Source organism: Bemisia tabaci, chromosome 4 (genome assembly GCF_918797505.1).
Source record: "Bemisia tabaci chromosome 4, PGI_BMITA_v3".
NCBI classification, from domain to species: domain Eukaryota; kingdom Metazoa; phylum Arthropoda; class Insecta; order Hemiptera; family Aleyrodidae; genus Bemisia; species Bemisia tabaci.
Window position 1 is genome coordinate 59,031,674 of NC_092796.1, and position 15,483 is coordinate 59,047,156.

At 41.4% G+C, this 15,483-nt stretch overlaps 1 protein-coding gene across 2 annotated transcripts in view; it reads left to right on the forward strand.

The window, feature by feature from the left end:
- LOC109042592 (synaptic vesicle glycoprotein 2B) overlaps positions 1-15,483 on the forward strand; it is an 82,692-nt gene that overhangs the window by 38,642 nt on the left and 28,567 nt on the right. For both annotated transcript variants that reach the window (XM_072300169.1, XM_072300170.1), the window contains exons 3-4: positions 10,199-10,252; positions 11,863-12,024. In XM_072300169.1, the coding sequence (XP_072156270.1) occupies positions 10,199-10,252; positions 11,863-12,024 (216 nt within the window). The remainder of the gene's footprint in view (positions 1-10,198; positions 10,253-11,862; positions 12,025-15,483) is intronic.

Genomic DNA, 15,483 nt, shown 5'->3' on the forward strand with positions numbered 1-15,483 from the left:
GGGTACTATTTCAAACACAAACCTTTTTTGTGGGAATACCGGTAAAGAGGGGTGCAGGTGATAACTGTTAAAAGTTAGCAATGACCCTTGCTCCCATTCTAAGGTGCGATTTTTTGGCCCCGTGAAGCGTCCATACCTACGTCAGCAGTTGAATGTTATAGAGTCCAGAAAGGAAACGCTGCCGGCTATAGGTTGGCCTAGTGGTCAGCGCGCCCAGCTCTAGGTTCAAAACCCGGTAGTGGCATCCAATTTCCGCAAAACTGACGAGTGGATCCGCTGAAACAGATTCTACTCGGCCTTAATCCCAGAAAATTTGGAAAGCCTGCCATGGATGTGCCAATCCCTTGATGGCTATGGGTTCCCAACGGAATGTAAGCCAATAAACTAAGAGAGGTAGGGGGGGGGGGAGTTTCTACCATTACCGTGCTATCAATGATGGAGCTTACGGATACCGGTCTCTCTTTGTCTCTGGCTATGGTGTACAAGGCACATCATCTCTTGACAAAGATATACTGAGAAAAAAAGTTACGGGATATATAGACACACCGTCCGTTCCGGGCATCAGCAGACTGATGGTTGAAATTGATAGACAAAGCTGACATAAGGAGCATGGAGCGATTCTATTGGTTGAAATGGTTTGTTCCTATAGACTAAGGGAGAAAATAATGGACTATAACAGGGTCTCTCGTGGGTTGCCGTTAGTTAGTCTATTATCTACATTATTTGTCCATTGCAACCACCCGCTTTCACCAATAGGATCCCTGATCCCTTCATATCCCTTTTGTCTTCTTTGTCTATCAATTTCAACAATCAGCCCGCTGACACCGAGAGTTCCAGGTGCTGAAGCCGTTGCTTTGATTTCTGCGGGTGCTACGCCCGGAACTTTCGGCTTCTGAGCCGGGAGTACGGACGATATGTCTATACAGCCCATAAGTACGGCTTTTAAGGCCGGAGTTTTTTTTTCAGTGCACAGTAGTTAGCGATTAAATTCTAAAAAGTTATCGGAGACAAAAAATCTCTACCCGATCCGTCAATAAAATTTGCTTCATAATCTAGTGTTGATTGCGCTTGGGTTTTCCTCGTCAACCGCAAATGCGACCGCACATATTCTTCTCAATTTTATCAGTCACGTTGCCTGATTTCGTGTTTTATGGGAGGATGTTTATTACAGTGTGCCGAATGGCAACACTGGTCCATATATAATTATATTATTCCTATCTAATGGCTGTAGAGAGAGAGAGAGGAAAACGCCGGAGCTCATTTAAAAACCTCAACGTCAAGTTTCAAATTAGCAATGCACTAATTAACACGAATGGATTGGAAAATACCACCCTCGACTCTCGAAGTGGACTTTTCAGTGAAGTGGAAATAATAGCGACTCAAATAGGGGAAGGGGTAGAATCAATTACTGGAGTTTATCAATTTTTTTCATTTTTGGCGACAGTCATCCACAGTAACCAGGTGAAAATTCGTCCAGCTAACGTCTGCGGGAAATCTTATTGCTCCCAACTAATGCTCTTCTTGCAAAAATTCAGTGACGAGGGTACACTGGTAAAAAAAAACCTCTTGGACCAATGCCGCATTGCATTGACTTAAGAGTGCAGTTTCTTGTCGCTGGATTAAAGAGTCTTGAACTCTTGTTTTAAGCGGATTTTGCATTGATTCAAGCGGACTTTGCATCGAAACAAGAGTCTAGATTCTTAAATCCGGCGACAAGAAACTGCACTCTTGAACCAAGAGGTTTTTTTTACCAGTGTGCTTTATATGACCTGAATCTAGTAGAGTAATTAAAATCACTCCGTGGAGAACTTAGAATTTGAAACATTGAAAAATTCTCCGTCGGAAACATTTTTCAAAAACAGCTACCGTTACAAAAGCGAAATTTTCTTAGATTTGGACACGTGTATCCATAGTCGTTTCTTTATCAGCCTCTTTCTTAAGAAAAATCACATTTAGTTTACATTGGTGTATGAGTATAGCTAAAGAAAACTCTCAAAATAGCATAATTGAGGAAAATGTCTGCATACTTCGAATAAATTCAGCAGTTTAACTTAGTAAATGGATCCTTGCAAGAGATTAGAATGATTTGCCTCTGCGAAAAATTCAAAATGCGGAAGAATGAACTCTACGATTTTGACAAACTTTAAGATAGGTTCGCATCCATCTTAAAATTGAAAATGTACGCAGAATATTATCTTTCAAATGTTATATTTGTTGCGGCGGAAAAAAATAGTAATCTCCTGTGAGAGTTTATTTCCAAAATTATACTGATGAATTTCACTCGAAGTTTGCAAAAGAGTGTTCTTAAAATGGACGTATTTCTACCAAACAGACCTATGTGGAGGTGAGAAATATGGGGTGTGCTCGTCGAAACTGGATAAGAAGCAATGTAAAAGTGGGCGTGATTCCTTTTGTAGAATTGGAAAAGCGGGATTTTACATTCTATCAAACAGACCTATGTGCCAACTGAATGCGGAACTCATGAGCCGCGGGCATGGCAAGATAGCGTTGTGGACAGGGCTCATGAGTTAAAGACTCCCTCCAACGATCTCCCCGTTGCGCCGGCGCTCGATCGTTGCCGCTGACGTAACTGGCGCTTTATTATTCTCATTCACTCTTACGCAAAGAGAACTAACGAGCACACCCCATATTTCTCACTTGCACATAGGTCTGTTCGGTAGAAATACGTCCAAATGATACTTGTTTAGGGACTTTTTAAACCTCACAAACTTCTTAATGTATACCAAAGTGGGTCCTCTTCAGGAAATTGGGATATTTTATGAACGACAATGGGACTGCATTTTGCAATTTGGAACTATAAATTCTAGCCCGGTTTAAACACAACGTATGTGCCATTAGTTTCCGTATGCACATAAGTGTTTTTCCAGAAGAGCCAGAATTTATAGTTCCAAATTGCAAAATGCAGTCCAATGAATACAACCCTCAGTGTCGATTTCAACCTGACGTTACAGGTTTAGTTTGATCCCCTTTCACCCATCGTCAGGTATATGCCGGCCACCCCTAACCCCCCCTCCTCCTAGAACTTAACGTCATTTATCGACGGTCTCGTTGGCGTGAACTTAGGTGGAAAATTGCATTAAAAGTAAGAACTCCAAATTTCTCGGGAACCTTAATGACATTTTCCTCTCAAATTTCAATAATTTAAGATTTCAGACTATTTCAATTGAAATTTCATGTGAGACTTTAGGGCCAATCTCAGAATGTGAGCGTGTCCCACCGAAAAAAAAAGATGCTTTAGTAACATCCCGAATGTCGCGGTTGTCAAAAAAATGTGCGACAACTCTTGGATGTTGCCATTAACACTCTGGCAGTTAACGTAGCATGATACGATGTAAAAGTAACATACTAGGATGTTACTTTAACAGCCAGAGTGGTAATGACAACATCCAAGAGTTGTCGCACATTTTTTTAACATCCAGGATGCTACTACAGCACCTCTTTTTTTCGGTGGGGTAGGGACTGGAAGAAAGATAGGTCGGCAGAATTTGAAACTATTGACAAGGTGTAATTAGGAATGAGGAGGCATTGAGGTGGAAAATACGCAACAAGTGACGTTGGCGCTTTTGGATTTGGCGTCTGTTCCGGTTTGACGTTGGATTCCGACTCGGCAGTTCAAATAAATAAATTAGCTGCTAGCCGGCTGCGACTCTGGCTTCGGCGTTGAATGAGGAATGGCTCGGAATAACCTTAAAAATGTGCATAAATTTCAATTAGTCCGAGAAAAGCCGGGCATGACTTATCACAAACGCCGTCACTCAGTCTCTGTCCGTTGCCACGTCCAAGTCCACGTCCAAGTCCACGTTCGCGTCTACGTTCACGTCCGTGGTCCTGATTTATGGTCTCGCGATTATTTCAGCCACTTGTGCCGTTCCGTCCTCTCCAACCACACCTCCGGCAAACGTCACTTTCCCTCTCACGTTTTGCTCCCGAATTCCTATCCTCTCCCTAGATTGTCGTCCTACGTAAAAACGCCGTACAGGCATTCGAATTTTGCCAAAATGGATCCTTTGAAAATATGTATCTCTGAAGGAAGTTATGCATATTTTTGGTTGAAATTTCCAGAATTTTTAGATCAAATGGACGTATTTCTACCAAACAGACCTATGTGCAAGTGAGAAATATGGGGTGTGCTCGTTAGTTCTCTTCGCGTAAGAGTGAATGAGAATGATAAAGCGCCAGTGACGTCAGCGGCAACGAACGAGCGCCGGCACAACGGGGAGATCGTTGGAGGGAATCTTTAACTCATGAGCCCTGTCCACAACGCTCTCTTGCCATGCCCGCGGCTCATGGCTGCCGCATTCAGTTGCCACATAGGTCTCTTTGATAGAATGTAATATCCCGCTTTTCCAATTCTACAAAAGGAATCACGCCCACTTTCACATCGCTTCTTATGCAGCTTTCTAGAGCACATCCCATATTTCTTACCTCCATATAGGTCTGTTTGGTAGAAATACGTCCAAATTACGATCAAAATCCTTTGAAAAAGCGGAGAAGAAACATCCTCAAATTTTCCTGAAAATTCGTGATTTGTAAAAGGAAATTTGGCGGCGCCTGATGGCTCTTACGGCGTTCTCACTTAGCACGGCGATGGAGTACCTATATAGGGAGATTAAGGACATGTCGGTAATTTTGAGGTTACACGGAGAAACAAACTTCGTGCATCGGACCCGAAGTTGAGGTCATATGGATCTTTGAAGGTTTCGGATCACACATCCGAGAACCTGGGGTCTAACTGCCGAAGTTCGGGTCAGACATCTGAAGTAATTAGGTATGCACTGGAGCACTCCAGATGTGTGACCCGAACCCTCCGGTACATGCCGAAGTACTTCAGATGTCTGACTCGAACTTTGACAGCTAGACCTCAAGTTTTCGGATGCATGATCCGAAAACTTCAGAGATCCATATGACCTCGACTTCAATTCCCGTGCACGAAGTTTTTTTCTCCGTGTAGGTCATGGAGCTTTTAGGGCCAAACAGGCAGCCAACTTATGAATTCAAATTATCCAGATTGATTTATCATTACAACGGTTTAGACCCGTAGTTTTTAAAGCACGTAATTGACTTAGTTTTAGCACACATTAACTCATTTTTGTGGAAGAACGCTCATTTATTAACATTCTTGGTCATCTTGGTTCGATATTGGAATCTAAAGAGTAGCAATAATTTTAATTTATGATTTCTTTAAATTTTTTCAACGCATTTTTCGGATTTCATTTGGTTGAGCGAACTGCATCTGAAGAAAGGAAGGACGAGACAAGAAAAAGACTGGAATCCTATCCTTTAGTTGATGTAGTTGGAAAGTGAAAAAGTCGGGGGCCCAGCTGTAACGAGTAACATCGGTGCCTTTGTGCGGAAAAACAATGACGCGGGCTAATTGACAACTGGCTAGGGATGGAGGGGAGGGGGGGATGGAGGGGGAAGTGGCTGAACGCCCGCTGGATAATAGCTCGTTGTTAGCTCTGTCAGGTTCCGATTGTGCACGAACCCAATCGCCTGGCAAACGCTTTTTGTTTCAAAATTCGTCGCAACGGCGAGAAAATTGGCTTCATTGAGCATTGACAGCTTCAATTACGGCTCTCGGGTTGTCGAATCTTCCCTCGATTCAAAATCGTAACTTTTCATCGTTCAGTCGACTCATTCTTGCACGCAAAGGTCTCTTTACTCAAGTCTCACCTGACAACTCCGAGGGTTTACAGCTCGATAGGCACAATTGGACTGCATTCATCAAAAAAGCCCAGATTCTTTGAGAAACTATATGTATTTCCGGTAATTGTTCATCGGGGCATCCCGGAGGAGTCAATGAAGTATGGACCAGGAATTAGTAAGGGCTAATTTGGCCAAAAAAGTAGAAGAATTCAAATTAGCAGGTGATGTCAGGTGGTTCGCGGAATATGCTAGTGAAGTGTTTTCTTTTGCGCCTTCATTTCACAAAGTAGGCCAAAAAACGTCATTATGCATGTCCCTAGAACAACTCTTTCAAAGATGCATGATTCTATTTTCAACATATCTCGCTTATCTAATAGGGAAGCTTAATGACGACAAGGTGCCAAAATTGAGCTTTTGTATGCCACGGGAAGGATTTTAGGATCTAGGTGCTTTATCTTTTGAAACATTTCACCACAAACACAACGGTGCCTCTAGTTTTATCTGGAACAAACTCCCAAGCTCAATAAAAGTTCACGAAGTTGAAGCCACGATGAAGAGGATCCCTTGCGTTTTTTTGAGAACCGGTCAAACTCTCCATGCATGCACAGATAGAAAGCGAAAACATTAACAGTGTGAACGTGGTTGCAGCTTGGAAGTCCCTACAAAAAAAAGGCAACACCGCTGATATATTTGAGCTCTATCTGTGCATGAAGAGTTTGACTGGGTTTAGAGGTGGACTCTCGCCATAACATAGGTAGACTATCCTAGCTTCAACTTTGAAAGCTTTTTTTGAGCCTGAGGTTTTTTATAGAAAAAACCAGTGGCACCATCGTCTTCCTCGCAAAAGTTTACTTGAAGCAGAGAACTTAAATCGCAAATCCCTCTGATATGCAGGAACTCCATTCTAAAGAATGATGATGGTATTTGTGTCCTTCCACCACACTCTGATTTTTTCGACGCTTAGATAATTAGAATACAGGTTATTTCTTTAAGATCAAAAATATTTTGGACAAATCAGCGATTCCTGGTATACTTTCCCTGTGGATGTGTAAAACTTGACTGTGGTACTGTCACGCGGAGTATTAAAAGCGCTAGTCTGCCATTTTTGATCGTTGCTGTAAAATCCTTCTGAACAACAACCCTGATCGCTGCTGGTGAAGTGGTGAGTGCCTGGACCGTCAAAACGCCTTCACCTCCGTGTGTATGCAACACGGACATCCATGGAGCTCGAATAGTTGCATCCACACGTTATATTGAATTCAGTTGATGACCGTTGCATGCGACACTAACTAAAGCTTCGATTGTTTCTCTTACATACATCATGACTTCATTCCAGCGTTGCCTATTGTGCCTATAAGTAAACCATTACTGACTCTCATCGTAACAGTGTCAATAATTTGAGAAATACATTGCAACGTTACCGGCCGTCGAAATCGCAAAAAATTGGGTAGTTGTGCATAATATAAAGAATTTCCTTTAATCTACTTCAATGAGTCGTCCTCTGTTTGGTTTTTTAATTTTCTTCATACCTACTGCTGAAAAAATAATTTTGACGTTTAAGTGCAAAATTCTAAAAGAATAGTCGATAATTCGCACGGAATTTGGAACAAACACGGAGACCATTCTTATTTGAATAAAATGAAATGACATAAGTAATCTGAAGTAACGCAAGCTTAAATACACGAACATGATTTTTTGAGTGAAATGGCGGAAGTGTTGCACGACAAAGTGTCTAGTAAATATTTCAGTGAAAATTATAGTATATCTGCTCTTTTCTTCCTAAAATGTGGGCTGTATTTTGCACATGCTTAAGATTTGAGAAAGATGTGAGGGTTTTCAAAGATTCAATTTTTGCTCAGCAAACAACGCACAAAACTACTGGCGTCCATGAATATTAGAAATCGTACAATAAACTATGCATGAGGGGAGTAGGTACCAAACGTTTTTTGCATAAAGATATGGTCTTCAATCCATGATAAATTTCGAGCGATACTTTCTGAATTTCAGAGAGTATCCTGATTTAAGCAAATAATCTGAACTATTTCACGCATTAAACCTTACCTTGGCCAACCACAAAAGACTTTTTCCTACGCTGTGCTCGTTGATATGTCATAGAATGCCTACACTCACTTTTGCTCAGCATGAGAAATGCAATTAATTACGAATTATACATGCGACGATAGTCGATGGGAAGATTGTTCTAATGGACCAGTAGACAAGGCACGAATTTCAGCATTCTGATACGTGTTTCATAACTAAAATTTCACGTAAAACACGATGCGCACATCAAAAATTACCGAAATCAACTCCTTACGAAGATATTTAATGATTCTTGATGCGTGAATTCGAACCATCCGCTCATGAAATCTCAATGCTCTACGTGACTTACATCGCGCGCTAAACGTCATCATGACAGTCTATGCGATATAAAAATCTGGCAACCTCAATCTTGACGCTTTGGCTCAGCTATAGCAAGTTGTTTATAGTTTGAACAACACATGCTGGGAAATGAACGTTGCTCGATTGAGAAGCTTGCTGAACCCGTTGTGGTGCACGATTTGACTCACGTACAGCTTTGAGTTTCTTAAGAGCGGGCAGTTCAAATTCCTCGTAACGAATGTGAAATAAAAACGCTAATATCTTCGTAAGGAGTTGATTTCGGTAATTTTCGTTGCGCGAATCGTGTTCTACGTGAAATTCTGATCAAGAGACATGTATCAGAATGCTTAAATTCGTACCTTGTCTAGTGGTCCATTTGGGTTCAGACATACTTCTAAACCAAACAGATGAAAATGTCTTAAGGTTACAGTTAAATTACTTTGAGTTACTTTTTTTTTGGTCGGATCAACCGAAAGGACTTGTCTCAAAAAGCGTGTCCCAGAATCTCCACTTAAGTTTCATCCTTTCTAATTAAAGCAAATATATAGAATTTGTAGAAACTTTTACTGCATTTTCCTAATACTTTTACAATGCTGAAACTGAAGAATTTCAGAAAACTCACCGAATAGTTTCCTTGCTGAAATACAAATAAGCGGCGGAGATTCTAAAACACCGCAACCAAGAAATGCCCCTCCTGCACCCAACGCATCAAGTGTCAGTTACTTTTGATTACTGTGCAGTCGGTTCAGCGTTCAGTTTTAATTTTCCGGAAACCCACTCTCAATCCTGTATTTTTCTGCGCCCATTGTTTATAGTTTCGTTCCCAATCAGACAACACAGGAAATCTCCTTTTTCCTATCCTCTTCATCAGATCCTTTTTGTTATGAGGCTGGAGCATGCTGTTCCGCCTTTGAACATTTTACATGCGTCTTTGATTAAAACCATCGCCGGGGGGTGGGCGCGATTCCATCCTCGCGCTTTTTAGGCGTTATCGCTGAGAAACGGATACACTTCAGCCCATCAGCCTGGCGATAAACGTAAAGTATGCTCCGGCTCCACCGCATCCCCGCTACTTTGAGCACAGTTAGGCAAACATAAATCGACGGTGCCGAGAGAGTAACATGCCGTTACGTGTCATTCAACGACTTGCATTCGCGCGAAATATAATAACCTGTAAAGCGTGGGTTCACGCCAAACGCACTGGCGAAAAAGTGTTTTCTCGGGGCTAAAAATCCCTCGAGGAATAAAATGGACTGCATTTTGCAATTTGGAACTATAAATTCTGGCTCATCTGAAAAAACACTCACGTGCATAGGGAAGCTAATGGCACATACGTTGTTTTTAAACCGGGCAAGAATTTATAGTTCCAAATTACAAAATGTAGTCCAAATGATATCATCGTATAACACACTCAATATCACTTGAGAAGCTTGGAGAATGAGCTATTTCCAAATTTCAAAATGTAGTCCAAATGATATCATCGTATAACACACTCAATCTCACTTGAGAAGCTTGGAGAACAAGGCGCATGAGTGCAATTCTCGAAAAATTTGAGTTACTAATGATTTCAATTAAAACCAGTCTTAATGAATTATCTGTGAAAAATTCGCTCCCAAATTTCAATTTTTAAGCACAAAAAGTTAGTTTGAACTCACTCCACGGGTATCCATGTAATTTTGAAACTTCAAACACGTATCTCTCGAAAAAACAATAGCTGCACTTAGGCGCCTTGTCCTCCGAGCCCCTCACTGCATACACTTGATATCATTGTGATTATGTACGAAATTGTTTTTTGTATTGTAAGTTTAAGGATAAACAAGGAACCACTAAACAAGGTACGAATATTAAAGCAGGCCTTTTTCCTGCTCAGAATCAGAGTCACAGCCCAGGAGTGGGCGCGTCTCTAATCGCGAGAAAGTGCCTTCAGTTACCGAGCTATGCAAAATCTCCAACAGGGAGCCACGAATTGTTGTAATACTGCTTTGTTGATAAATACATCGCTTGACTCTATCCTCAAAAGCCTCCTTCTTCTTCTCCACCTCCTCCTCCTCCTCCATCTTCTTTTTCTTCTTCTCAATAGTCTAGTGGTCATTTGTTCCCATTTTTCAAATGTTTTAAACAACCAATCACTCATATCGTTTTCCTGTTCCAGGTCTTGATTTTGTGGAAAATGACGCGACTTTCGAACATGCAGTTACTTGTGCTGGTAAGTTGACGTTTTTCAATGGATTATTAGTTTAATAAGGCTTAAGCTAGGTATCCTAACCCCAATTATCTGTCTCGAGAAAAAACAAAGAGGTTAAATAATAAGATTCACCGGATGAAAAAAATCGTGATGAAACAACGTGAGGAGAAATTTTACTTATGAAGAGGTGGGGACGAACGGAAATATTTTCCCGAATGGGATGGAAAACCGATGACGGAGCTTGCCGATGAGGATTGGCCCCACTGGAGTATTTTGTCATTCATAAGTCGATGTTAAGTGTAAAAAACTACTTGTTTCTATTGCAACATCTGGGAGTCTCCGTTGATATTTCATTTCTCTAAAAAAGATAATAATGAACTCCAACATCTGAAATTTTAGCAGAAAAAAAGTTTATGATGTAGGAAAATCAATAAAAGTTCCAAATTATGGTGTTCAATAGTTCCGTTTTGAAAAATAAAATGCAAGAACATATATCTGTAGCGTCGCAAATCGAATCACTTGTTTTTCGACTTTCATTGTCGATGTTTAATCCGTTGATCTGTGACGAATGTCTGGATTAGTTTGTCTCGTTTTCCATCGAAAAAATGAAGTATATGACAGGAATTCTGAGATGTCTCGAACGGAGATACGTGGTTTTGCACTTTGGTCATCGACTTGACTAATGACTCTCCCGTTAATCATTACGATTAGCTTTTATTTGCAGGGCCTGCACCCACGCCATTCTATATGTATTTCATAGTATTCAGAATCAGGGCCGGATTTACCTACTTGCCGCCCATGGGCCGCCTGTATTTTGCCGCCCCCTTCTCATTCGTATTGAAACATCAATAAAGTCCATCAAGTGAACGTGCCAGCGGGGGAGGGGTACATAAGACGCGTTTACTTGTGTTGAACACATTTTTTGGGGATGCCCTTTCAACACTACTAGCAAAAGTTACGTTTTGTAAACCTATCTCTGTGTGGACAAAGCCTTCCATTCAGAAGAAATGAACGAAAAATTTATGACAGAACAAACATGAATGTGGTTTAATGATTTTAACTTCCGCCGCCGCGCCGCGCAGACCGCACCGTGTTTGGCGCAATGCGTGAAGTATTCATGCATCCTTGTAGGCGCTACCCGTTTCACGCTGACCGCAATGACTGCACTGTGTTTGATGCAATGCGTGAAGTATTCGTGCAGTCTTGTAGGCGCTGATATGTGTTACATGCCGATCGCCGCGCCGATGGTTTCTCCTTTTCATCTCAAGTCTTCGTCATAATTGCTCTCTGCGCCGCGCCGTTCCAGGCCAAATTGCGTGTTTGGTTTCTCCCTTAACTCGACTAATTAAAGGTGCTGTCTCTTGTAACACTGAAAGAGGACAAAATTAAAAATTACTACACTCTCAGGAAATGAGAGATTTTGTCGCCTTTTCTCGTTTGTAATTTTTTTTTCTGAATCCGATATTTTTTTATACCTACATTTAAAAAAATTGCAAAATCTGCCGCCCTCTAGATTTGCCGCTGTGGGCCGCGGCCCATGTGGCCACCCCCTTAATCCGGCCCTGTTCAGAATCAATTATGGCTACATACATGTTCCTCTGTTTCTAATGAATCTTATTTTTCATTTGCAGAATTTGGTAAATTTCACTACTTCTTGCTGGCGGTCTGCGGTTTGATTTACGCCGATCTCGCAATCGGAGTCACAATCATATCATTCGTGCTCCCTTCGGCAGAATGCGACTTCCAGCTCACCTCACAGGACAAAGGATGGCTCAACGCAGCACCCATGTTCGGTAAATTGATGACTTAAAACTTTTCTTATTTTTCTTGTCCGTATTCTATGGTGAAAGTTTCTTATAATGTAAAACTTAATCTTGAATGTAATCTTGAGGCGAGGAATTTTTTTTGAAGGGGGGGGGGGGATCACTGAAAGGCACTTCATCAAAAGGGGCCTGGAGGGCACAGAAATGTACCCCACTAATCGAGCCCCCCCCCCCCCCCCCCACTTTTCTCAGTTGCAAAGAGGGTCCGGAGAATTCCTCGGAATTTTTGAAAAGAGAGATCTTTAAGGAATTATTTTGAGCTATTCTCGGCGAAAACTTCAATAAAAAGGCGTACGAGTATGAGGCTCTTCAGTGTCGCTGAAATTGTGAAACGCAGTTCTTTAATCACTATATAATAACCTATCCAAGAGCTCTCTATGAATTTTTTTCTGAATCTGCTCCAATTCTGTATCCACAATTGTGTTGGCTGTAAGTCGGCTGTGGATGAATCTCATTTGCTGCAAATTACACTCTTAGCAGAGTTACGTGCACATTTTTGCCGAATAAGAAGTCATAGTTGTACACAAGTTTTATACATCATACGCCCTTTTAGCGGATAAGAAGTCCTCGATCGCTTGAATCGTAATTTTAAATATGACAGAAATAACAACAGGTCTTAGTAACAACGGCTGTACAAATGCCATCACCAAAAGTAAATTAACGCTTGGATATAAAACTGAACGGCTCGGAGTCCCCAGCTTAGTTATTTCCTTCCCCCATCAAGTATATTCTAATATTTTAAAATAAGCTTGCGCTGCGATTGAAACTCTCGGATAGTGAAGAAACAATAAGTAATCCTAACATATGAAAAGTAATATTTTTTTTCTTCTCTTCTTTTTTTCCTCGATAGCTGAGCGGAAGTTCAAGTTTAATTGAGCTCCCTGCTAAAGGCTCCGTTCCTCGGCCATTTGTGGTTTCTCTTATTCATCAACTGTTGGCGCGCGGTTGCCTAACATAAGAATAAAATCAAACTTAGACAAGCGTATTCGTCGTCTCCTGGACGAAAGAACGTAACTCCATTCCAAGGTTGTCAAATTGACTCAAAAAATCAATTTGTTTACAAGAAAGTACTTTTGGGATTTTCGTCCAAAATTGTTCTGATTTTTTAATGAGATCAGAGGAAAAATCAGTGAAATCTTCAGTATAAAATATCCAAGATTCTCCAAGTAAAACTACAATATCTGACGGAAAAATTGGCAACATTGAAATATAGTTACGTTCTTTCGTGAGAGAAACGAAGTATTGTAGCATGAGAACCAAACGTTCAGTGCTTAAAATTGTTCCCTCCTTTTAGGAAAACCACAAAGAGCAGGGCAGCGCTCTATGAGGAAACTGCCTGCATTTTTTGAAGAATTCTCAATATAAAACGTTATTTTAACGTTATTTTTTTCAATAATACATTCAGTTTTCAAATGTATGTAATAGTTCTTGATTTTAAGGTATCTATATAGATACGGAACTACCTTATTATTTACAAAACACACATTATATTTTCCTTTAAAACATATTTTTTTTTTCATCAATTAAAATGAGAATAGTCCATACAGGATGTGCAAACAATTCAAAATCATGAGTTGAAAAACGCTGACTCCGCCAGATTAAATATTAGAGCCTAACACAAAGCGGAGCGGCGACGCACTGGAGCCTACAAACCTAACAGGGATACTTCACGCATTGCGCAATGCGTGAAGTATCCCTGTTAGGTTTGTAGGCGCCAATGCGTGTTCCGCGCTGGCTGCCCGCCTGCCACGGCGCTTGAAGCAACTATTTCACACCAGAGGTATTGCACAGTATCATACGAAACTGAAGGCGCTCTAATATATTAGTAATGGCAGGCATCCATCAAAAGTACGGAGCTTTCCTCGCAAAATAAATCGGGATACTACGGCCCAAAAAGAGAGCAGTATTCCAAAAACTCACCAAGTCCTAGCATCCGTAATTAGTAACGTTTAGCATACACTTTATCGCCTGGCTGTTGCTCAGTCGCCATCGGCTATAAAAGGCTATAACAAATTGTATAGCCGGCTATAGAAGCTATTGGAAATCTTACAGCCGGCTGTAGGTCTATGGTATTTTGGAACACAGATTCTACTGCCAATTTTTACCAGGGATCAAAAATGGATCCGCACAGTTTTTGCCTTCAGTATAAAGGGACTATCAATTCTATCGTGCAAAGGAAGCATGAGCTTTTAGGAGTTGCTAAATTTCCCCTAATGTAACATTAATCTATGAAGAAAGTTATGACTACTCTTTCTTAAAATTTTCACATACTTTAAATTAAATTGTAAGTGAAATTGTTTGAAACTTGGAGGGAAAACATCCAACTGTTTCCTTGAAAATTTGTATTTCATCGAAAGAATTTTGGCAACGCCAGAAGGCACATGCGGCGTTTTTCCTCTAGCACGGCGGCAATGCCTCACGTAACCCGCGGTTGCTATCGAAGAATCGGAGTTTTTCCGAAAGAAGCGGCAAGGAGGGAGTGAGGTCGGAGAGAGTAACAATAAGTAACAGCTGTACAAAAAGCGGTGCGATTAACTGCGGATTCCAGGGGCTTACGATTAATTAATGCTCTCATTCGCCGGCGACAATGGTCAATTCAATCCCATTGGTGGGGGGCGCGGCGGTGGGGGTGCCGGGGAGGGGGCGCGGAGTGGGGGTGGGAATTGCACTCACGTCACAACCGCATCGTTTCAATTATAAATATTGCGTAATTGACTGGATCGACGAGCAATGAGCATCGCCCGATGATTTCTGCATGTCCCTCGTCGCCGTCGCGCGCGCTCCTGACCCAAATCCACCGGGAACCAAGACCCTCTCCGAGGAGGGCGCCCAGGGTCGAATCCCGAGAGGTTTCGGAGAGTTATCAAAGGAATATAATGAGATGCGCCCAGTTAAACCATCTTTTTCAACAGCGCAAGGCTAAATTTTATGACACTCCTCAAAATAATCCCAACTTTGAGGCTGGGGAGGGTCTTAAACTCATGAGGAATTCATGAGAAGACACCCCCATGGCAGGAGCAAAAAAGTGCCCTCGGTAGGGGACCCGTATCCCTCCAATTTTTAAGTTTAGTCCAAAGATCTTTCAGTAATTTAAATTAATGACTCAGGTGGTGTTTTGTGTCAACTTTCAAAGGATTAAAGGCATTTTTTCAAAATCTACAGTCCGGCACAGTGAGCTTTCCGTTGATTTTGCTAAGAATTAGGTTTGGCCCCTAGCCCCCCCCCCCCCCCCAATTATAGCGTATGTGCATAAGGAGACCATAGATATGGCGTTCTCTGCAAATTTTGAATGAGATCGAATAGATAGATTCTGAGATATCGCTGTAGACAGATTTGGGGGACGCCGGACGGACGGACACACATTTTTTCAAGTATGGTTACTTTGACTCCAGGGACCTTAAAACGTCTAGAAATGATGAAATTTCAACT